Source organism: Ochotona curzoniae, unplaced genomic scaffold (genome assembly GCF_017591425.1).
Source record: "Ochotona curzoniae isolate NIBS_2020 unplaced genomic scaffold, NIBS_Ocur_1.0 scaffold_2453, whole genome shotgun sequence".
Taxonomy (NCBI): domain Eukaryota; kingdom Metazoa; phylum Chordata; class Mammalia; order Lagomorpha; family Ochotonidae; genus Ochotona; species Ochotona curzoniae.
The window spans coordinates 24,596,481-24,620,492 of NW_024467094.1; the positions used below are offsets into that span (position 1 = coordinate 24,596,481).

A 24,012-nucleotide genomic window follows, 5' to 3' on the forward strand; every position below is an offset into this window, starting at 1 on the left:
GTTAATGCAACTAAGAAAGTAGCAGAAGGTGGCTCAAGTACTTGGGCCCCTGTTATCTACATGGTCACCAGGATGGAGTTCTTGGCACCTGGCTTTTGCCCAACCCAGTTCCAGTCTTATGGTCACCTGAGGAGTGAATCAGGAGATAGAAGTTTCTTATTTAGGAAGTACATCAGGGCACAGTGGTTTCTCTCTTTCTCTCTGTCTCTCCCTCTGTTCTTCTCTCTTCCTCTCTCCCTTCCTGTCTCTTTCTCCCTCTCTAACTCAGCCTTTAAAATAAATAAATGTTTAAAAAGAAAATATCAGTATCAAAAAAGTGACATACTATATGATTCCATGAGTAACACATTCCTGAAATGACATGACTATGGAGAATAGATGAGTGATTTCTAGACATTATGGCTAGAGGTGAGAGGAGGTGGCTGTGGTTATCATAAAGTGGTGTGACAGACATTGGTAAAAAAGGTTTCTTAATGGAAAAAATAAAGTTGACACTGAGACCACACACAATTGTCTAAAATGGTAACAAATATTACTACAATGTGCTCTAGAACCCCAAAGACTGATATATCACATATACATATTAGTCTTGTTTTTCTGTCTAGACATGATGTCTCAGAGAACATATTAATACTAAACTGCAAATCTATTGAGGTTTTAGATCACTAAAGAATGAAAAGGGAGAGGGTAGTTATATCAATTCTAAAAATTAGACTTTTTAAACAAATTCACCAAGGAATGTAATTTCTAACAGTGTAAAAATATAAATGTTTCTTTAGCAACAATTTATTGTCACTCTCTTTAAACACTTTGGATTTGAACTGTTCTTGAAGCTTCCTTTGTTACTGTGTCTGTAACGGAAGACAGCCTGCATGCCAGCTGCACTGGCTGCTCTTAGCCTCAGCTGTCCACAGAGAACTTTGTGCTGATCTGATCTTACACTTTGGTCTCAGGACTTCATGTCCTCCTCAAGCATTTGCCCCAACATTTTGCACAGGTGAAGCCAAGTACAAATGGGCTTATCTGAGCACAGCAAAATTGGCATATGAATAATTTCCCATGTTTCTTCAGGGCAAAGGCTGGTTCAGACAAGCTAAATGTTTTGGCTTGGATTGTTCGACAATTCATTGCTGCCTTAGGTCATAACACTATGCTGAAAGAAACTTTAAAAATAATTTAAGTGTGAGAGTAGGTTTTAGAAAATCGATCAAAAGAAGTTGCTAGAACAGCTCATGCTTGTTAAAAGTTGTTAGAACTTGAAGAAAAAATAACTAGTATAATTTTATGGGAAATTGGATAATGGCTTTAAACAGAAAGGCCAGATTATCCAGTAAGGCATAAAAACTCTCAACAAGAAAACATTTCATTTTTACAGTAAAATCTTCACAGAATGGTAAGTATTCTGGTAGCTACTGATGCTGAAAACAGTGGATTTGATTGTTTGGGAAAAAGTACCCATGTATAGCTTCATCTTTCCTTTTCATTATTTCTTCCTTTCTCCTGGTCCTGTTTTCAGCACACTACAGGAAATGTGGTAAGTCAGTGTGTATAATTCAAAATAGCTGATTAACCTTTGAAAGAAAAGATCATTCTGTTTTTTAGGATCAGGCCACTGTCTGACAATAATTCTAAGTTTACAAAAGTCATCACCAAGAGATTCGGATGCAATTCTAAAATCCTGGCTTTGCTCAGCCTGGAGGGCCTCTAAGCCATATGGGGAGTGAACCGGAGATGGAAGATTTGGTGTTCCTGTGTGCGTGCGTGTGTGAGTATATGTGTCTCCTCTCTGTCTCTTTGCCTCTCTACACACGACTTAATACACAGTATCAATTTATGTTCTCAGCTTCCTTGCAAAGCAACTTGTAACCACCACTGGACAATAAATTGAAAAATCAATCTAGGAGGTGTTTTAACAATTAGGTTAACTGTGTGTTTATAAGATTTATATGCTGTAATCATTTGTTTTACAGGAACTGATGCCAACAGGCTCAAAGGGTTACAAATCAAAGGAAGAATCTCATATATTTCAAGTTCCTGATATTCACAAGTTTTAAAAAGAGTTATACGTACTGTTTGTGATATTTAGACTTTGTGAATTAAGAAACACATCCTTGGAAAATAGGAACAGTGTTTTACTAAAACAGAGGAACTCTTTCAGTAATCTTTTAAATTATTTTTATTGCAAAGGTAGAATTACACAGGAGAGACAGAAGATCTTCATCTGCTGGCTCACTCCCCAAAATGGTTGCAATGAATGGAGCCAAGCCAATCTGAGCCCAGGAGCCTGGAGACTCTTCCGGGTCTCCCACGCGGATGCAAGGCTTTGAGCCATCCTCTACTGCTTTCCCAGGCCACAAGCAGAGAGCTGGAGAGGAAGTGGAGCAACCAAGACACTTCCACAAGGGATCCTGGAGCTTGCAAGGTGAGGATTTAGCCACTGAGCCATTCGCAGTGCCCTTTCATTAAATCTTTATCAACAAAATTACCCTAGCAGAATACCATCAGTCTACATACATAAAAGAAACTGATATGCATGGTCAATATGTTATAAAAGTGGTCAGTTTCAGAGTTGATTTTCAGTGGGCTATTTTTACCATATGTGGTTTTGAATTATTAGTGTTTCAGAATTATGTGAGTTGATATATAAAGGTGCATATATGTATTTGAAATGAATTTTGACAAAACTATATTTTAAATAGTATGAATTAAAACATCTATATCCTCAACCTTCCTTATCCTGTGTTAATTGTCTCAAAAAGCTGGTTAGTCACTAATTACAAAGCTTTCACCGAACACTCTGTTTATCATTGTATTTTTTGGATTATTAATACAATTCTGGTGGACTTTATCCTCACGCTATCTTCCACATAAATTCCTTAAGTGTATTCCCATTACTGTGACCCAGATCAATTCTCCATTGTGAAAAACCTGGACAAGAGCTTCTGAGATTTTAAGGTGCATAGAAATAGCCTAAGGATTTCTCAAAAGCAGAAATTGATTCCTTAGTTCCAGGCTCAGACCTGAAATTCTACATTTCTACTAAGTTTCAAATGTTGCTAGCACTGTTGTTATTGTTGATGCTCTGAGTAGGAAAGATGGAGAGTTCTAGATCAGGGTTCTAATCACAACGGTCTGTACATATTCTCTGTTTCCCTCCAGTTTACTCTTTGATGCAACAATTGAAGCTATTTTTTTAGCTGGCCAGTTACAAATGTTATTACATCTGATTTTATAGTAATTGCATTGTCCTTTTGATAGTTAGGAAAAAATGTTTTAACAAATTTACTATGCAGTAGCAAAATGTCTCTTCATATGGCTCACATCTTTACATATTTTTAAAATTTCTTACACAAAAATCACATTTGCAAATGTTAATTGCATTTTATCATGAAAATGTAGCTTATCTTTAGTTTCTTTTAATCATTCTGTGATATTACTATTGTGTCATGCTTATTTCATTCTGCATTAGTATTTGGGTCTTCATTTTAAATTTCCAAGTTTGTTTCTACCTACTTTATGGACAAATGTTGAAGCAATTAGGAAATCAATTAATGATCGTCTAGTAAAATAGTAAGTATTTTAGTTTAATTACCAATTATGATTCATACAGGTATCATCACAACTCATGCTGTCTGCACCAAATGTGCAGATGAGCAAGGTCTATACAAATTGTCTATAGAAATTATTGATGCTGATTAATTCACTGACACTAGTCATTAGCTTACATTTAGTACTCAAATGATGTACATCTTTGATGCAGAAATTACAGCTCAACAATGATATCTTTTTTTAAAAGATTTATTTTTATTGTAAAGTCAGATATACAGAGAGGAGGAGAGACAGAGAAGATGATCCTCCATCTGCTGGTTCACTCCCCAACTAGCTGTAACAATTGCAGCCAAACAGATCCAAATCCAGGAGCCAGGAGCCTCTCCCAGGCCACAAGCTGGATGGGAAGTGGGGCCGCAGGAACATGAACCAGTACCCGTAGGGAATCCTAGTATATGTAGGGTGAGGACTTTAGCTGCTAAATTATTGCATCCGACCCAGATATTACCACTTTTTAGAGATGAAGACACACAAATATTAAGAACAAGTGTAAAGACAGAATAAATAGGAGGGCCAATTTTTGCTCTCAGTATTCCCCTTTTATATATCATAATTTTCCTGCTGTGACTTCTACCTGGGAACCTCTCGCATGGCCAAGATCATATGCATTTTATTTTATCTACGGAAAGTTCCTTTTATGTCCTCCACTGGAATTAAATATCCCTTATAAAGATTAAAACAAAGAATTCTACCTCTTGCTCTTTTTCCTATTGCTTAAAATAATAACCACAATTGTTTTTTAAAATTTATTTTGTTCTGATGAACTTTACATAGTAGATTTGGGCACAAAGGGCCAAGGGTCAAGGGCTAAGGTAAGTGGGCTAGAACATTGTTTCTACCACAATACTTTATATTTGTTGAACATGCTTGTTTTATGTGTGATATCTCACTTAATAGTTCTCATATTCTTGGGAAGCATCTTGTTATCAATGCATTCCAAGGATCAGAAGCAGAAGCCTACAGAAGTGAAACAGCTTGCTAAAGGCAAAAAGCTAGCAAGAGGCACACTGGTCTGGATATAAACCTAGGTGGCTTTAACCAGATAACCCATCATCTACTATACTGATTCATGTGACAACTCAATATTCATTGTGTTATGAGTCTCTCTCCATGGGATCAGCACCATGGCATGATAGGTTAAGCTTCTACTTGCCTGCCAGAAAGGTTAAGCCCGTGGGCCCAGCGTGGTGGCCTAGTAAATAAAGTCCTTGCCTTCAGGGCACCAGGATCCCATATATGCGTCAGTTCTAATCCCGACGGCCCTGCTCCCCGCTTGTGGTCTGGGAAAGCAGTCGAGAACAGCTCAAAGCTTTGAGACCCTGCACCCCTGAGGAGAGACCTGGAAGAGCTCCTGGCTCCTGGCTTCAGATTGGCTCAGCTCTGGCTGTTGCAGTCACTTGGGCAGTGAATCAACAGATGGAAGATCTTCCTCTGTCTCTTCTCCTCTCTAGATATATCTGACTTTGCAATAAAAATAAATAAATCTTTAAAAAAAATATACAATGAAAGTTAATCATTTAGCAAAAAAGGTTAAACCCATAACTTCTCTTCAAATAAATACATTAACATTCATTCTAAAAAAATATTCTCTCTCTCCTTTTATAAATATGTATAAATTCTTTTTATCTTTATCATTTTATATGCTATTGAATCTAATAGCTGAAATGTTTATTTATTTGAAAGCACAGTTAGAATGACAGCAAGAGAGAGATGGTACAGAGAGATGGATCTTTCATCAGCTGATTTACTTCCAAATGGCTGCAGTGGCTGAAGCCGGGTCAGTTTGAAGCCAAGGACCAGGAGCTCCTGCTGGGTTTCCGTTCATCATAACAGGGGGCCTAACGAATTGAGTCATCATCTGCTGCTGCTTTGGCCATAAGCAAAGAGGTGGAGCAGCTGGCCACTTCCCATCCAGCTCCCTGCCTGAGGCCTGGGAAAGCAGTCAAGCACTGCCCAAAGCCTTGGGACCCTGTACCCACGTGGAAGACCCACAAGAAGCTTCTGGCTCTTGGCTTCGAATTGTCTCAGCTATGGCAGTTGCGGCCACTTGGGGAATGAACACAGTAGATGGATGATCTGTCTTTGTGTATCTACTTTTCTCTGTTAATATGCCTTTCCAATAAAAATAAACACAGAAATCTTAAAAAAAAAAAGTGGAGCAGTTGGGACTGAAACCACTAAACATATGGGATGCCGTGCCAGGTACTTACTCTTTTTAAAATATTTCTTTATTTGGATAAAAGGCAGAGTGGAAGAAGGGCAGATAAAAAGGTCTTCCACCTACTGGTTCAATCCCCACATGGCTTCAATAGCTACGTATCTGGGCTAAATTACAGGCAAGGACTCTGAACTCCATCTCAGCTTCTCATGTTGGTGACAGGAACTTGAGTACTTCCTGTGGCTTTTCCAAGAGTAGCAGAAGGGTGCTGGATCTCAAGCACAGCAGCATGGAACTGAATCTCTGATGTAGGATGCTAATGTAGCACAGGGCCACTTAATCTGCTGCCCCGTACTGTTGGTCCTGAATCCTACTAAACTTTCATGGTCATTAGTCTAAGTCTTATTTCCTTGTGCAGATCTGTTTTTGAGTAAATAGGAACTAATCCTTTTAGAAAAACAAACACGGAAGGTCCTTATTCAGAAAAAGAAGAAATTGCTAGTACAAAGATAAAATACTATTTTTCTTTAGATTCACATCTTTACTTTAGCATTTAATGTAATTATATTAAACATGCTTGACATTCTACAGCTTATTTGTTTCAAATACTGTGAACCAAAGAAAATTATTACTAAATGTAGGAGAATTTTATTTTTCAGTTTAATCTATAAATAAACCTTAACAAGGAAGATTTATAAGTGCCCACATAAGCAAACATTAAAATTTAAAGAGAACTGGCCACAGAAATCTGGAATATACAGATTTTTTTTTAATTTCTAAAAGGAACTTAATTTATGTATAAAAATATTAAAATAGCTACCAGAAAATTGGTCAAAAATAGAAGACTAGAAAATTACTTGAAAATAATTTCAAATGCTAAGACACATGCTTTTGATTTATCTCACATGTACACTGCATTTATGTATTACATATGCTTCTATACATAACACACATATGTACATAACATACACACATATACCACATATACAGAACACACATAAATTACTCACACATTAGAGGATAGATGATGCTCTACTGACAGTCCTGTATTCCTGAAATTTCCATTGCTTCCTAAAATTTCTCCTAAATATACCATAGTATGGTCACTCAATAATTTAATCTACTATCTCCCAGTTTTGTCAATTTACCCAATCATGTCCTTTATAGCACCTTTCTCCTTCCAATACAGAATCCAATCTATAGCCAGGCATTATGTTTGGTTTTCATGTATCATCAACTGCTTTGGATGCACAACATTCTGTTGTCTTTTCTACAGGATACCGTACATGTGGTGGTAGATGGGAGGTCTTCCTTAACCCAAAATGCTAATCTAAGGCTATTTAATTGAGTTTAGAGTGTTTCTTCACATTCATGATTCAGTTGCCAGCAGGAGAAAAGCTTTAATTCTTCTGATTTAATTTTACAGTTCTTTTTGTGATGATATGAATTTTTTTTTTTAAATTTCACAGACTTCTTAGTTTAAGAGCACCCTCTTCTGTGCAGTTCTTTCATGGATAATTTGTTGAGGGTCATGGGATAGAGTATCACATATTTGTGTCTTATTTCTTCGTTCCACAAGATCCTTACCTTTTCCCTCTAACTTCCTTCTCTCCCGTTACAGCCTAGGTCCGAGGGGAATCCATCCATTCATTGATCTGATTTCTCCCTCCAGGAGCAGTGATTCTCCAAGGGCGCCACTTTAGTTTGTACGCACTGTTGGGTCATTCTTTCAGCCAGGGCTGAGGAGGACCAAGTCCTGACATACACGCTGTATTTTGGGATTTATTGCCGTACTTGATAATTCTGACATGACCTTGTATTTGATCTAGTTCTGCTGTTTCTGCCTACTCTTTAACAGTCTTTTTAGTCTTGGACTCTGCTGTTTGCTAAACCCAAGTTTTAAGTGGCAGGTGACATGTAAAGTGCTATTTGCTTCAGGGACACAATGAGGGAGAGCCAGAATCAGGTAATGGACACTGATGTCTAATAGTGTGTCTTCCCTTTTTGTTGTTGTTGTTGTTTATACTTTTGCCATTGTATATTTGTTTTGTTTTAAACTAATTTCAAATCTTAATTTGATTTGATTTAAAAGATGCTGTATCATATGTTTTCCATAATAAAATGTGGCATGAGTAATATAATAAAGGAAAAAGGAAGAAAAGGAGAAAATACAGACCAAAAATAAAAGAATAAAGAATAATGGTAACCCAATAAAGACAATTGGGTATGTGAATATCAGATTTTGAAAGCTACTTCAAAGATGGGTTTTAACATTCCTTTAAGAAATAACAACAGGATTTCAGCACAAGTACAGTCTGCAAAAGTGATTCCTTTAAGATCAATACTATCTTATACTGTACTTGCACTAGTAAGTCCTGAATTTCCTATGCTTCTGCACACATACAAACACACATACGTATAGTACACACACTTACTTGTTTCACGTTCTGGAGCTCTTCTGCCAATTGTTTCCTTTGCCTCTCTGATTCAAATAATTTTTCCTATATGTAAAAATGTTATGAAGTCATCCATAAGTATGATTGCTTTGTTTTTTGTTTCAAAGCTTATATATTTCCCAAAAAACAAATAACTGTAATTTCAAAATATAGTTCCCAATAACTTTTCTGGATGCATATATGCCATTTAAAAGGAATTGCCCACAAAATAATGGTGATGTCAATGCATTTTTCCATTACCTCAATTTTGTAAAATTTCAAAATTTGAAGTCCAAAAAATTTGAAGTCAGCCCAAATCAAAATATTTGAACATTAAACAGATTCTGGAGCTGTCATCACCAAAGTGTTTCCAAACACAGCAGTATCATTATTAGAAGTTATAAGCAATGGTTTTTAACCATACCAAAGAGGGTATGAAGGAGGATATGCAAATCTGAACTATTATTTTGCTACTTTTAGTTAATTCTTAGAAGATTATCCATAAAAAGACTAGTGTAACTAAGATATAAGATAATACCAAGGCAAATGAATGTTAGCACATTTTATCGGTTTAATAAGAGATAGTAAGAGAAATTTAAGAGCCATTTCACTACAAACTGGAGCAAAGGAATCGCTTGAACCTTAAGTTGAGAAGCAAAAGTTCATAGTAATACTGCAATGTTTATTATAGCAGGCAATAATCTTTTTGGCTATTCCAGTTCAATCTTGTCTAAGAGGTGAAATCAAAGTATATGAGGATGAATGTATTACAGCAAGCTAATGAATATGCCACAGACCAGGAGCCAAGAGACAGCTGGCTCCCGTGCTTTTATGTTCTGGCAAGTCACCTTCATTCTATCTGCTCTACTTTCTTGCATCTGGAAATGGAAAATATATCTATTTTCATTCATATTTGAAAAGCAGAAGCAATATGAATTTTGAAGAAAGGCTTTGTAAAATAAATACAGTGCCTTAAAATTTCACTCTTGTAAAATTAAAAGTATTCACTGGCACAAAATTATCTTGGTTTCATTTTGACTTGAACCTTAAATCAGACATGAAGAACAGTGATGCCACTGTACAATGAAAAGTGGGAGAGATCATCTTTATAACCTTTATTTAATAACTCGTCATTTGTGTGTATGTGTAAAATGCATGCAGAAAAATATAAATGCTACCACAAATAAAATACTCAATATTCTGTATACTAACTTGTAAAATTCCTTAAATGATTCTCAATTACTAAGTAGATTTTGCAATAAAGGTAATTTAAAAATTTAGAATTTGTTTTATCTGAAATTTCAGGCTTTTAAAGATATTTTCAGCTACATTTTATAAGCTTTAAAGATGAAACTGGATTTATTGAATGACTCCTCAGGGAAGCCTTAGTCTAATGTTACATGAGTATTCCATATAAACTTTTAAATTAAAGTTCCAATATTTAAGAATTACATTGAAATAAAAGTTGAAATATATCATTAAACTCAATAATGATAAAGTTTAAATTAAAGATATCTAAAAGTCTTAAAAATTCTGAAAAATGAAAGACTGAATGGTTTACACAGAAATAAAGCACATTATAATGCTGTCACATAGAGGCATCAACACTGACTAACTTTTCCAAGACAGTATGAAGAAATGATTGCTGGTTTTTAAAAAAAAGATTTAATTATTTTTATTGGAAAGGCAGAGTTACAAAGCGAAGGGGAGACAGAAAGATCTTCCATCCTCTGTTCACTTCCTATGTGCCACAATGGCCTGAGCTGGGCAGATTCAAAGCAGCAGACAGAAGCTGTTTGGGTTCTACCACGTGGGTGGGGGCCGCATGTACTTGAGCCATTTTTTGCTGCTTTCCCAAGTCATAAGCAGGCAGCTGGATTGGAAGTGGAGCAGCCAGGACACAAACCAGAGCTCTTGTAGGATGCTGGTACCGTAGGAGGAATCTTAGCTTATTATGCCATGGGGTTGGCCCCTAATGATGGCTAATTTTAAGACTAAATTTACATTTTCCTTCTAGACTTCTAAGTATTGTCTCCAAAAATATGGAAAGATAGTAGCTTTAATATTCTATAAATACATATTTAAAATATTCCTGTAGTAGTGAAACGTTGCTAAGCATTTGGAAAGACAGTGAATAGTTTTTTTTTAAGGAATGTGGTAATCTATAAGGAAGTTTATATGTTCATATCCATTAATAAAGCAATTATAGTTTTAGTGACTTATTCTGTATATATACTTGAAAATAACCCAAAGACATAACTATAAAACTGTTCAATGTAGAACACTCTGGGACTGATGGCTTCCAGTTTTAGCTGTTCTACTCTGATTAAGCATTCTGCTAATGATCTGGGAAAGTAACAGATGACAGCCCAAGTTTGGGCACCTACCACCCACGGGGGAGACTGGGAACGAGCTCCTGGTTCCTGGCTTTGGGATAGGCCAGCATTAGGAGCTGAGGTCATTTGGGGAGTGTCATTAAGAACATGGAAGATCTGTAGATATTTACCCAAGATATGTATCTAACCGACAAAAAAAAAAAAAAAGAAAAAAAAATATAGGCAAGTTGCAAAAAAGAAGTGGGTGTAAAAAACAATTCATGTAAAATTTTATATTTATTTATTTGTAGAGGCTTCTGTTTTTTTTAAAAAAAAAGTTTTAGATTCACACCAAAACCAAGAGGGAGGTGCAGATACTTCCCATACACTCCTTGCTCACACAAATATATATTTTAAAAATACAGTTGCCTGTGAACAGAAACTTTCTCTACTGGATCCTTTCGAGGGTCCAGCAATTAACTAACATAGGAATAAAATTTTCTTCTGTATTATTGTAAAATGTACCTAACACAAAGTAAATCACAGACAGTAAAATTTCACTTTTGTGTTAAGACACAAAAATGTACATCCTCGGAGTAAAATAATGATAGTTACGTAGCCTTCTTTGAAGATCTCAGACATAACAGCTTTCTGTAAAGATTATTATTTAAACATAGTATTCTACTAAAAGTAATAAGATTAAGTATGAAAAATCAAACATTTTTGGTATGTTTGGTATACATGCATTTCTTATTGCTTTAAATCATGCTTTCTTAATTACAAAGGACATTAGCAAACTAAGATGTTCCTTAAATTCAATCCAGAATTCTTTTCTTTTCTTTTTTTTTTTTTCAATATATGGCTGTAAAAAGAAGTAGTTACCTTGAGGGTCTTCATTTCTTCCAAGGCATCATTTTTTTCACGCTGAAGCTTTTCCATTTCATCTGCTTCTAAAGAATCACAGGGAAGAAGCTGTCAACATTGAAATATAAGAGAAAAGTTTTGCATTAGATGTTAATTATGAGAACCAACACTAGAGTCCTTTGAATTAGCATTCAGCGTTTGCATTTTAATAAACAGATGCAGTTTCTTACTTTAAAATTAAACAAAATATCAAATTAATCTGGAGCAATCAGATTCATTTAAACTTCACCTTACATTGTTGGTATTTATGATTGAATTGAGATCATAATAAGGTACACACATTATCTTGTTACCTTTATGATTTTTCACAATACAATTTTCCTTAAAAGTTCAAATCCCAAGACTTCATAATGTTAAAAAAAAACTTAAGAAATTAAACCTACAAATTATTTCCTAAAGATATTCCAAAAGCATCATGCCCAAAGCTTACAAAATCAAAACTGTTTATTTGATGTCAATAACATACTTTGCAACTATGAATCTCATCTTAACTAAATGAAATATAATACAACAGCTAAGTAGCTTAAAAAGATTCCTACACAGAAACTGTGAGTTAGTTATTGTAAATAATTCATGTAAAAATGAACAGCAACAAAAATAGCACAGATGACAACTTCTCTTGCATCTTATTTGATCTCTTTGACATTTGAATACAAAGTTAAAAACGAAAAAACCCAATGGTAATCTAACCAAATATACAATTCAACTCTAAGTTCTCCATGGGAAGTATAAAAGAACTAAAAAGTATTGTAAATACAGAGGATTATATGGTGAAAATGATTGTTATTTAGGTAAAGAAGCCTAGTAGGTAAAGAAGCAAAAATAGGAATAAAATACAAATAATGTATTATGAATTTGGGGACACTTCACTATATGTGGATACACTGATAAGTACTGTCTATACTCAGTATTAAACAGCCCCGTCCCACGTTATGAGGAATGAGCAGACACAGCTGAGTAACTTGCCAAAGGGTTCACAGCTAACATATGGCCATCAAAGTCACCACTGATACCACAGTGTGTGACTTTACAAATTATTCCACAAAGGTCATGGTGGAACAAACATGATAAATTCAGATTTGCTTTGTTAAATTGGGGAGCTTGGGGGGACATTTTTCCCCTCAACATTACCAATTCCTTTTTTTCCACCATACTTAGTTTTGGATATCCATGGCTATTATTTATAATTTATATGCGCTCATTTTCTTCATCTGTTAAATCAGAACTATTAACACAGTAATATGACTCAGTTTCTCTATCATCCTAGACTACTTGTGGACAGACTTTCAAATGTAACAATTTTTGCAAAAGTGGAAAACAAAGGCTAGTACAATGGAGTTGTGCAAGAAGAAACCTAGTGGCAGTTGTATAGGATTTACAAAATATTAACCTTCTTTTCTGCATGCATTTCAGCTGCCTTATTATACTAAAGTGCTAGTTTAAGCTACATCTGAATTAATATCTGCAGCACACTATCCCTCAACATTGAAATGGTTGTTTTATATAACCTTTAAGCCAAAGGAAAATCTGTATTGGTCCCTTTACTTTTTATTGCTTTTAAAGATTTATTCTAATGGCAGAGATACAAAGACAGATGAAGCAACAGAACAAAGTCTTCCATCTGTTAGTTTACTCCAAAAATGGCCACAATGGCCGAGGCTGGTCCAGGACAAAGCCAGGGGCCAGAAACTCCATCTGTGCTATCCATTATGAACTTTCTTGGGCCTTCTTCCTCTGTCTTTCCAGGCAGCTTAGCAGGGCCTTGGAAGCACATCAGCTGGGATTGAAACAGGTGATGCTAGTGGAGTAGACTATGGCTTACATATGCACAATGCTGCCTCATTATATATTCTGATTCCAAGAAGTGAAATGGACAAGGTTCAAAAGTTTAAATACAAGTTTAGATAGCAAAGCTATAACCTCCCCCAGCAATTTTTTTGAGTTACAATATTTTATTAGGACAAATTACAGATTGGGATTTCAGGTTCTAGGGTATGATCATAAACTTCTGAACGTAACATCATGCTACTAAATCACACGAAACAGAATCCATGGTACCATTTTGGGAAGAACACTAGAATGAATACTTAGAACAAACCATGATTTTACCCAGAGTTTTATAATTCCATTGCTATTTACCACTGAGAAATAGAAACTTGAAGCTAAAGAACTGGCCACAGATGTTACTTGTGAATTCTTTGAAAATTCCTTTGTGTGCACATTTTAAAAGACATTGCTATTCAAATGTATTTTAACCAAGGAAGTAGCATGAGAAACAAACTGTTACCACCTAATAACATTTAATAACAATGATTCCAGTCAGAAATCTCTCGAACTTGAGCATTCCAACCTGTACATTTCTTTCCTGTTCCGCTCTTTTCAGCATCAAATTATTCAGCATCATGTAACTTCTGTTTGTCTGATTTGTCCAATAAGCTTTTTCCTCAGGAACCTACTCAATTATCTTCCTCTTATAAAGTTGTGAGTGACTATCCCACTTATTTCAAAATATCTGTGTGCACCAATTTCTCCATCTATTTCCCCTGCTAGGAACTTCTTACAGTCTGTTTTTTACATATCTCCTCTTAGTCCCATATTTTAAAAATCATTCATTGCAATTTCATTAATAAAAGTGCTGCATTAGAAGGTAAATGGCACTCAGTGATTTTCTTAACATACAACACTGCTCAGACATGTTGCTGGAGCTTCTCTTCACTGGACAGTTTCAGTCCATTATGCTACTGTCTTGCTGATCATTCACACCACTTCCAATTTCTTATTTTCATTTCTACTCTTTAAATGAAAGGAGGAGGGCTTGAGAAGCTTTTCAAAGTTTGCTGATTTCTACTTTTCCTGTGTAAGTCTTGAGTGATAGTCATTGTCATTCTTCAATTAATGCTCCCCCAAATGTTCCTGGATCTCTTCCAGCTCCTTATTCCCAGTAGCCTGTGGTTTTGATTCCTGTCAACCTCCTGAACTTAACTCTCTCTCAAACAAACACAAACAGGGGCATCGTCTTCTCTAACCAGAATGAACTTTCTTCCTAGTCTCCCAGTTTCTACTAACAGTACCATTATCTTAACGAAAATTTTTGAGTTATCTTTAATTCCATCTCCTCCTTTTGGTTCTTACATTGAATTAATCTGTAAGTTTTATTTGATGTACTTATTATTGTTGTTTGTGTATATATCTTTCATACATCATTCCTTTCCTTTCTATCACTGTCTTCATTATAGTTTATTATCCTACATTTGAATTCTTGCAGTCACCTAACTATGCTGTCACAAGTTTCGTTTGCATCTTAGTCCTCCTCATGTTGCTGTATGAGGCTGGGGATAATATAAAGAAAGAAGGTCTACTGAACTCGTGGCTTTGAGATTCACGACCCTGGTATGTGTCAGGCTTTAGTGAGATCCTCATGGCAAAAAGCTTCACGATGGAAGCAGAGTGTGTGCAAGGAAATCACATTCAGGGGACATCCTTGGCTTAAAACAACCCATCCTCTCAGGAACGGACGCGGGCCAATCAGACCTGATCCAGTCCCCCCAAACTGCAATGATCTGTGAGGGCACAGCTCCTACAACCTAACTGATTTTGCTAAGCCACATCTCTTTAAGGTTCTACTCTTTCAACATGATCACATTGGGGACCAAGCTTCAGAAAGTGAATTCCTGGTAGAAAAAAAATCATATTTAAATGTCAACAATTCCTTTCTAACACTCTCATCATCTGCATACACCAACTTTCTTCTTTAAAAGCACACTATCTTGTGCTTGCAATTACATTCTGTACCCCTTTTGGTTCATGCTATGATACAACTCCGATCACTCAGCACTCTCCACACACACAGTCAGAATCTCACTTTACCTTCCAAATGCACTCAACTGTCAAGGATGTTACGAACCCTCTCTTAATGTCCTAAGCTCTATTATGATTATGGCCATATGACAGAAGGCAGTTTATGTAACTACAACTATTTGTGTCCATGACTTTACCTTAAAGTAAATAGCTGAGTTTTATCTATCTTAACACAATACCATGCAAACTGCTAACTGTATATTTGGTGTTATAGATGAGTTTTAAGAAAAGTGCTTTTTTGATGGTATACTGTCACAAGTAGTGACAAATGTCTCTGATATCATGGCATAGTACAGGTTGTAAGTATCCTTTATCCAAAATGAAACTGCTTCAGATTTTAAAGTTTTTTCAGATCTGGAATATTTTCACAGATCTGATAGGCTGAGCATTTTCTAAATCCCAAAGCCCGAAATGTCTCCAAATCTAAAATGATCAGATATGATGCTCAAAGATGTTTATATGGATGCATGACCTGTATAAGTGAGACATTACTAAGTCTTATCACATACAAGTCAGCCTGACATTATACATTCTGTATTATTTCCACATGAAAATGGTGATCTGCAATCTATAAAATAAACAAGATCCTGAACTATGACTAGTACACACGGTAGAGAACTTGTAGTGTTCCATGATTTTTAAAATCTTCCCTTCATGACACTTGATTAATCTGGTAAAATCATTATGTTATGATGGATTATTGTCTGCTGCTGTTAAATTTAGATTACTGCTAAATGTGGTCTCCAACCTTGCCATTTCAGTGCTTTACCTCGTGCTAGCAGCAGGTGTACACTGTGAGATTTTTAATGCAGAAATGTTGATCAGAATCACAGAAAGTTTTATTTTTGGTTCTAAATGTCATATTCTTTTGAATCTAGGTTTTTTTTTTTCTGTCAAATAACAGAAGTAGGACTGATTTATCCCTTCTTAAAGGACAGCATCTTAAGAACTCTTGAGAGTTCATGTAAAATGATAAACAAAATAAGCTAGCTGCCTGGAAGTAAATCATCTCTGATTGTATTATGAAATTCAAAAATAGACAAAAGCAACCTATGTCCTTTTAAATAAGAAGAGTGGTTCCAATGTGAAAGTGGAAACTAACTAGCAAGCGCATGAAGAAGTCTTTGAGCAATGATTCCATGTGAGACACACAATAAAAATGTATCAACTTATATATGACAGATTTTTTTATCACAATGTGCATATTCTATGTCAATAAAAACGTTTTTATAGAGAAGCAAGGGAAAGATAATGAAGCCATTTTAACAGCAAGGAAAGAAGAAAACATGAGTAAAAAACACACATCCCTCACAGAATGATTATAGACTTTGCCCTGCTGTTTGTCAATCTCAGAACAACTGAATGTAAGTTACCCACATTTCTACAACATTTCTATTGTTTTGGTAATTAGGTTCTCATAAGTTATACAGCTGAAAAAGATTTCATGGAACACAGAATTAAAAGTTTATTTTGGCCCCATTTTTTTTTAATTCATGCATAGCTTTTCCATAGTATGCATTTTCCATGACTTTGCTGAAGTTCTCTCATATACATGGCTTTCAAACATTTTGGTAACAAAATAATCTTGTCTTTAAATTCCAGTTTGCATGAACTCCTGAAGTATTCTTACATAACTTTACATTGCAATTGTGAAGAAAATTTTGATAAGCATCATGAACATAGGTAATATAAATTAATACATTTCTTTTCTTTTCTTCACTATTCTTTTTTTTTTTTTGTGCAACACCATGGCTGAGTGTCAACAAAAACATTTTTAACCACAGAAGTATAATGTATCAGGACTTCACAAATTTGCTCTATATGAGACACCAATTAAGTAAAACTGATCTATGCTGTTAGAAGGTGATCGAGTGTCCTCCTGAATTTGGGTGGAGGACTGTCAATAGTAACAAAAAACAGAGCAGGAAAACATTTGGGGTAATATATTTCATTATTCTTCATCTGATGCTGATGGTCAGATTTTAAAATTTCCTATGACAGATATTTATGAATATTTTTCTGTGTGTACATAACAGGGAGATAAAACAGGTCAAAAAGGACACAGACAACCCACGTCCAATATCTATATGTATACTCAATAATTACCATACATATTCTATGATTCAAATAATCAACGCTGGCCAAATTAGTAATAGAAGTAACATGGGGCCAGTGACAGACATTCATGGAGAGGTCAAAGGGAATTGAATTTAATCTGTTTAATACAGTTTTTTCCAAGGAGCACACATTACTTGTACAATTTCAACAAAAAGATAGAAATCTGTCTAGATATATGACAAGTGACATTCAAGGCTTGTGATTTAAATCCAGTTAAAATAATTCTGTAGGGCATACTGTACCTGTGAATCTAATATGTTAGAAATTTCTTGTGCTCCAACATTTACTTCATCCAACTGCAGGGAAAATAAATTTCTGGCAATCTGGACAAAATCTAAAATAGAACATATTACAGTAAAGAACATAGCATTTAACCTCATCTAAATAAATCCTACATTTTTCTAAATTAAGTTGGAATGACGCTTTATAACAAATGATTCAAACTGAACTTACATAAATAGTCTGAAAACAGCATTGGCTGAGCTTACAGGTAAATGTAAGTTCCAATAAGAAGATGCAGGAGTAGGTATTTAACAGAAATAATTAAGATGCCCTCATCTCCCATCAGGGTTATACTCTGGCTCAGACTCTACCCAGTGCAGACACTAGGAGGCAGTGGGAATGGCTCCAGTACAGGGCTCTTGCAGCCCACACAGGAGACCAGACTACGCTCCTGGGTACTGGCTGCAGCCCATCTGGAGAGTAAACTAGCACACAGGTGCTCTGTCAGCCTATTTGTCTCAAACAAACAAAAAATAATTTAAAAAACATAAAGTCATCCTAAGTGATTTAAACAAAAAATAATAAACTAGTTTAACTTAACTTCTAAAAATAAGAATAATAATGCAACAAACACATTTTGAAGACATTATTTAATCCTCCAATTCATGTATTACGATGACTTTTTCCCAAACATATGACAATATTATGACATGGCTTTTCAAGCTGGAGGGATCTGAGGTTTAATAATAATAGCAGCAGCTAATGTTTATTTAACAGCCACATTATGCCAGCCACGGTGCTTAACAATTTCATTTTCATGATAATCTTCATTTTTATAGATGATAAGATCTGGGCTAAGATAGGTCAACCATCTTGACACTGCCCAAGACCACCGGGAAATAACTGTCATAGCAATTCATAATTTCTTCAGATCCAGATCTATTCATCTCTGTATGATCATGTACTTTTTTTAATTTCCAAGGGTCATTTTAAGTGTTCTCTGACTTTGTATTTTATATTATGTTGGCCTTATTTTACAAATGTATTACCTTCGCTTATCTTCTTACAAATGTTAATTACAATTCATCTGAAGTTCTCTTCTGTCTCCCATTATTCCTTTGCTATTTTCTTTTTGCATCAATTTTTATCTGTTTGATATTTGGGCGATCTGATTTTATGTTAGTGGATTTTTTTTTCCAAATTCTTAGAGATCTTGGCTACAAGATTATTTAACAATTTTTGGAGGGGTTGGGGGAATCCCAGAGCCTATAAAACTATGTCATAAAATGAAAAAAAAAAAAAAGAATTATGGACTGAAAAATTAGACTGTTGGGGCCAGTGCTGTGGCAGAATGGATAAAGCCACTGCCTACAACACTGGCATTCCATATAGGTACTGGTTTGAGTCTCAGTTGCTCCAGTTCCATTCTAGCTTCCTATAATGTACCTGAAAAGGCAGCAGAGGATGACCCAAATGCTTTGGTCCATGCACCCATATGGGAGGTCTGGAAGGAGTTCCTGCTTTCAGATCACCTCGTTTCCAGACATTGTGGAGTGAACCAATGGATGGCACTCTCTCTTCCTTTTTGCCTTTCTTTCTCTCTGTGTAACTCAGTCTTTCAAATAAATCAATCTTAACTGTAGATATCACTGAACAATCTGGGTGTGTTGCTGAGTAATGACTTCCCATATACTTTCCCAAACTCGCTTGCTGTTGGCATCTATAGGTCCATGATCTCTTTGGTTTCATTTCTCAAAGAAATAAACTTCTTTTTGCCTCAAGGTGTGAAGGAGTGGTAGTTGCTAGACTACTTTGGATTGGGCAGGGAACAACTTGTATAACAATCCTGTTTTAAATGCCTTACCTAAACCCAGTGGGCAGGAACACCAAATTCCTTCAATTCCTAAGGGTCAGATCAGCTCATGCCTGTCTTACTGAGACATCTTTTCAGATCTTGGGCTTCACCTGCCTTGCCTCACTTACTCATTGACTGTTCCTTGTTTGCTTTCAGACCTCAGCTAGGGTAGTTTTCATTAGGCACGGATTTCTGTTTCTCGCTCTCATTATTTATGGTGATTTTCAACAGGTTATGGGAACACAGCTATGCCATTATCATCACTTGAAAACCAAAAGGTGAATTTCCTTTCCTTTCTTTAAAGCAATATAGATGCTTTTAAAGTATTACAATGCAGCATTTCCCACGTGTACCAAACTTAAATACACAGTGGTGCCAGGGGAAAAAGGTTACTGATATAAGAACAAAAAGATGTACAAAATACTTTGGTAAAACAGCTTACAAATGTGTGTCAAGAATCCAAATAATTTATTTACAATATGTATTCTATAAAAAGAAGGAAAACATCAACAAGCACAATGATAATATAGATTTTGCAATGTCTGTTACTGAGAAACCATAAAACTGTCAAAAGTGGAAAGATTTAATTTTACATTATCATGGCTAAGTGGTACATTATACTACTGTTAATAATTATGTACATATGATAAAAATATTAGCTGCTAGAAGAATTCAAATCAATTGAGCGATAACATTAGGATTTTTATATTTTCTATGGTTTCCTTTGTAATTATTAAAGTAATATTTATGAACTAAGCAAAAACAACAATGGAATGATGTTTCAGCAATAAATGAAACTAATAAGGTTATTCCTTATGCTAACCTATCCAGGGCTAGCGATTAAGGAGCCTGAAGTAGATGTAGTTTACTTCTCATTCTCTTTTTTAACAAAAATGGGTCACACAAACTCTTCAACCAAAACAAGATAAGGGTAATGTTACCTCCAAAAGACACCGTCCCTTTTGCATCTGCTTGTACTTGCTGTCTCAGGGCTTGCTGTTGTTCCTTTGTAGGCTGAATGCCAAGATAATTTAGAGCCTGGAAAAGAAAGGTGAATCTTTTTTTCAAATGTCTAAAGAACAAAACTTCTCGTTATAACGTTATTTTACAACCCAGTGGAGGGAAAAAAAAAGTCAACACTGAACACTGACTGGAATTAGATGCCCAAAGAAAATCTGCTGAAAATTCAGGGATTAATTGATCATAAAGGATTAGTTTCCCAGCCCTACTATCGCTTTGTCAGTACAAAGAATGCAAAATTTTATAACCATATCAAAAAAATTTTTTTTAAATAAAAGACTTACTTATTTGAAAGGCAGTGTTGCAGAGATAGAGATGACAATCTTCCATCAGGTGGTTTGCTGCCCAAAAGGTCTCAAAAGCTGGGAGCGATTCCATAGGCCCCTGCATCTGTGGGGTACCTGGAAGCAGCTCCTAGCTTCTTTGTGTCCGTCAGCGTGTGGGCCACTGCAGCCATTTAGGGAGTGAACTAATGAATGGAAGCCCTTTCACCATCTAGTCCTTTCTTTCTATATACTTCTTCTTTACAAATAAATAAATCATTGAAAAATAAAATGCAGATGAAGTTCAATATTGGTTACTGTTCTTTCAAGTTTCTTCTTCCTTTAGACTGCTCAATAGTTCATCATTTAATTGACATGTTTATTTGTCATGCATAACACTAAAACAGGGGTTGGAACGACAAGCTAAAATCTATACTCTCAGAGACCTTATGACCTAAAGGGTGAGAGCAACATATGGATATAGAAAGTGGAATATGTAATTAAAAATAAATGTGTACAGGGTATACCATGGTAAACGACAACTAGTTAATGCACATGTATACAGTTCAAGCAGGCATACTGAAAGAAGGGTATATTGAGAATATCAGCTCCTCAGAAATGATTCATATGCATAGTCTAACATCGCCTTTTTATCATTTCTGTGCCATAAGCATTTGCCTGATGTTACAAGGAATAATGATTCTAGCTTCCATATACAATGCATGTTTTTCCTTGAGTTTCAAAATTTCTCCAAGTACACAAAAACGAATAAAAATTAGAGCAATGCATTCACTACCATCATACACTCAATGATATTTGTCTATTCTGGAAATTTCATATTAATGCAATATTATTTCTGGGTTTTTTTTTTGTACTTAGCTTTTCCCCTTCAGCATAATGGTTTGAGGTTTATCAGATATACTGCAGCATGTATCCAAAAATAAAATAAAACTTCATTGTAAGGATATACTACATATTATTTATTAGTTGCATATTTGACTATTTCTACTTTTGTTACTATAAAGAACAGTTACATTCATCTGAGCAAATATTTTCTTTTAAAGGATTTTTGTGGGGGTATACTTTGAAATCTATTCAGAAGTTTTCTGTAATATTCATTGTTCATAAACTTTCTTTTTAAAAAAAGATTTATTTATTGATTGGAAAGGTAGATTTATAGATAGAAGGAAATACAGAAAGATCTTCTGTCCATTGGTTCACTCCCCAGGTGCCCACAATGAACAGAGCTGAGCTGATCTGAAACCAGGAACCAGAAGTCTGGAGCTTCTTCTGGGTCTCTCATGTGAGTGCATGGTCCCAAGCATGTGGGCCATTCCATCCACAACTGCTTCCCCAGGCCACAAGCAGGAAGCTTGAAGTGAGGTGGAGTAGCCAGGATATGAACCAGCACCCATATGGGATGCCAGCGGATGCAAAGTGAGGACTTAGCCACTAAACCATCGCGCCTAGTCCAAGCCACTGCTTTTGTGCACATAAGTTTTTTTGGACCACACTGCTAGGCCAAGTTAACAGTATGTTTAACTTTTTGAGGAATTGTCACAATATTTTCCAAAGTATGTTTATCACTATACATTCCCACTAGCAGTACATAAAGGCTTCAGTATCTCCATCCTCATCAGCAGTTGCCATTGTCTTTATTGGCTATCTAGTTACTTTCTCTGTAGAAATGCTTACTTGCATAATCTGTATATTTTTTAAAAATTATGTGGTCATTCTATATTTTGAATACAGGTTCTTTACTAGATTCTTAATTTCCATATATTTTCTCCCTAAATAGGTTCTCTTTTCACTTCCTTAATGGTGTCTTTGAAGAATTGTTTTTTACATATGCTGGGAAGTCAGGCTCCAATTTGATTGTGGTGTGTGTATATATACAGTTGTCAGAACACAATTTCCTGAAAAATGTACCTCCTTTCAAATTTGTTGGTTTACCTGTTTACATTCCTACTGAAAATGAACAGGTCACAAATGTGTACAAACACTTCTGCTATCTCAATTTTATCCCATTCACCTATATTTCTGAAAACACCAAATTGTGCTATTGTAGCTTTCTATAATAACTTTTAGGTCAAGATGTAAGATTTTTTTCAAGTTCTTTAAGTTACTTTGAGTCTTCTGCATTTGCATATTAATTTTGGATTAGTATGTCAATTTCTGAAAAAAAATAGGTTACATCTTGATAATTATTGTACTGAATCTGCTTATCAATGTATGGATACCAACATCCCAATAATGAAGTTAAGGGATTCTTTATAAGAAGACATCTTTCCATTTGTTCAAGTCTTGAATTTCATTCAGCAATGTTTTGTCACTTTCAGTGTTTAATTACTGTGTTAAAATCATTCTTAGGGTTTTACTCTCCTAGCTGCCATAAGCATCATCGCTTTAATTTCATTTTAGGTTATTCATTGCTTGTTACAAAAATACAATGCTATAACCTAGCTGAACTTGTTTTTAGTTCTAGTTGTACTTTAGTAGATCCTTGAAAGATTTCAAATATAAGATTGCACCATCTGGGAGTAGGGACTCTTTCAGTCCTGCCCAGTCTGCATGCTGCTTATTTCCTCGTACTTGCTTAGTTACTCTTGCTAGAATCTCCCAGCACAATGTTGAACAGAATTAGTGAAGCATACATCTTAGTCTTGCATCAAGTTGTTAGGGAAATGCAATCAGATTTTCAACATTAAGTATGATTTTAGCAGTGGGGTTTTATAAATACTCTTTGTCAGTTTGAAATTTCCTTCTATAATCAGTTTGTTGAGTATTTTTCTTGTGAAAAGATACTGGATTGTGTCAGTCTGTTTTTCTGTGACCAAAAAGACTATTATGTGTGTTTTTTCCTTTTATTATACTTAGACCATTATGCTAATTTTTTTAGGATTTTATTTATTTTTGTTGGAAGGTCAGATTTACAGAGAGAAAGAGATATACAGAAAGATTTTTCATCTGCTTGTTCACTCTCCAAGTAGCCACAATAGCTGGAGCTGAGTTGATCTGAAGCCAGGAGCCAGAGGCTTCTTCTGGGGCTCAAAGCGCAGGTGCAGGGTCCCAAGGCTATGGAGTCCTCCACTGCTTTCCCAAGCCACAAGCAGGGAGGAATAGAAGTGGGGCCACTGGGTACAAACTGGCACTCACATGGATCTTGGTTTATGCAAGGTGAGGACTTCAGCCATTAGGCTAGTGCTCTGGGCCCCATGCTAATTCTTGCATACGA

The 24,012-nt window shown here is 35.5% G+C and overlaps 1 protein-coding gene across 1 annotated transcript in view; it reads right to left on the reverse strand.

Annotated features, from left to right (window-relative positions):
- STXBP4 (syntaxin binding protein 4) overlaps positions 1 to 24,012 on the reverse strand; it is a 132,927-nt gene that overhangs the window by 77,490 nt on the left and 31,425 nt on the right. Inside the window, exons 10-13 of the mRNA XM_041000289.1 lie at positions 20,436 to 20,532; positions 17,660 to 17,751; positions 11,400 to 11,489; positions 8,203 to 8,268 (exon numbers count right to left, since the gene is read on the reverse strand). Of these exons, the coding sequence (XP_040856223.1) occupies positions 8,203 to 8,268; positions 11,400 to 11,489; positions 17,660 to 17,751; positions 20,436 to 20,532 (345 nt within the window). The remainder of the gene's footprint in view (positions 1 to 8,202; positions 8,269 to 11,399; positions 11,490 to 17,659; positions 17,752 to 20,435; positions 20,533 to 24,012) is intronic.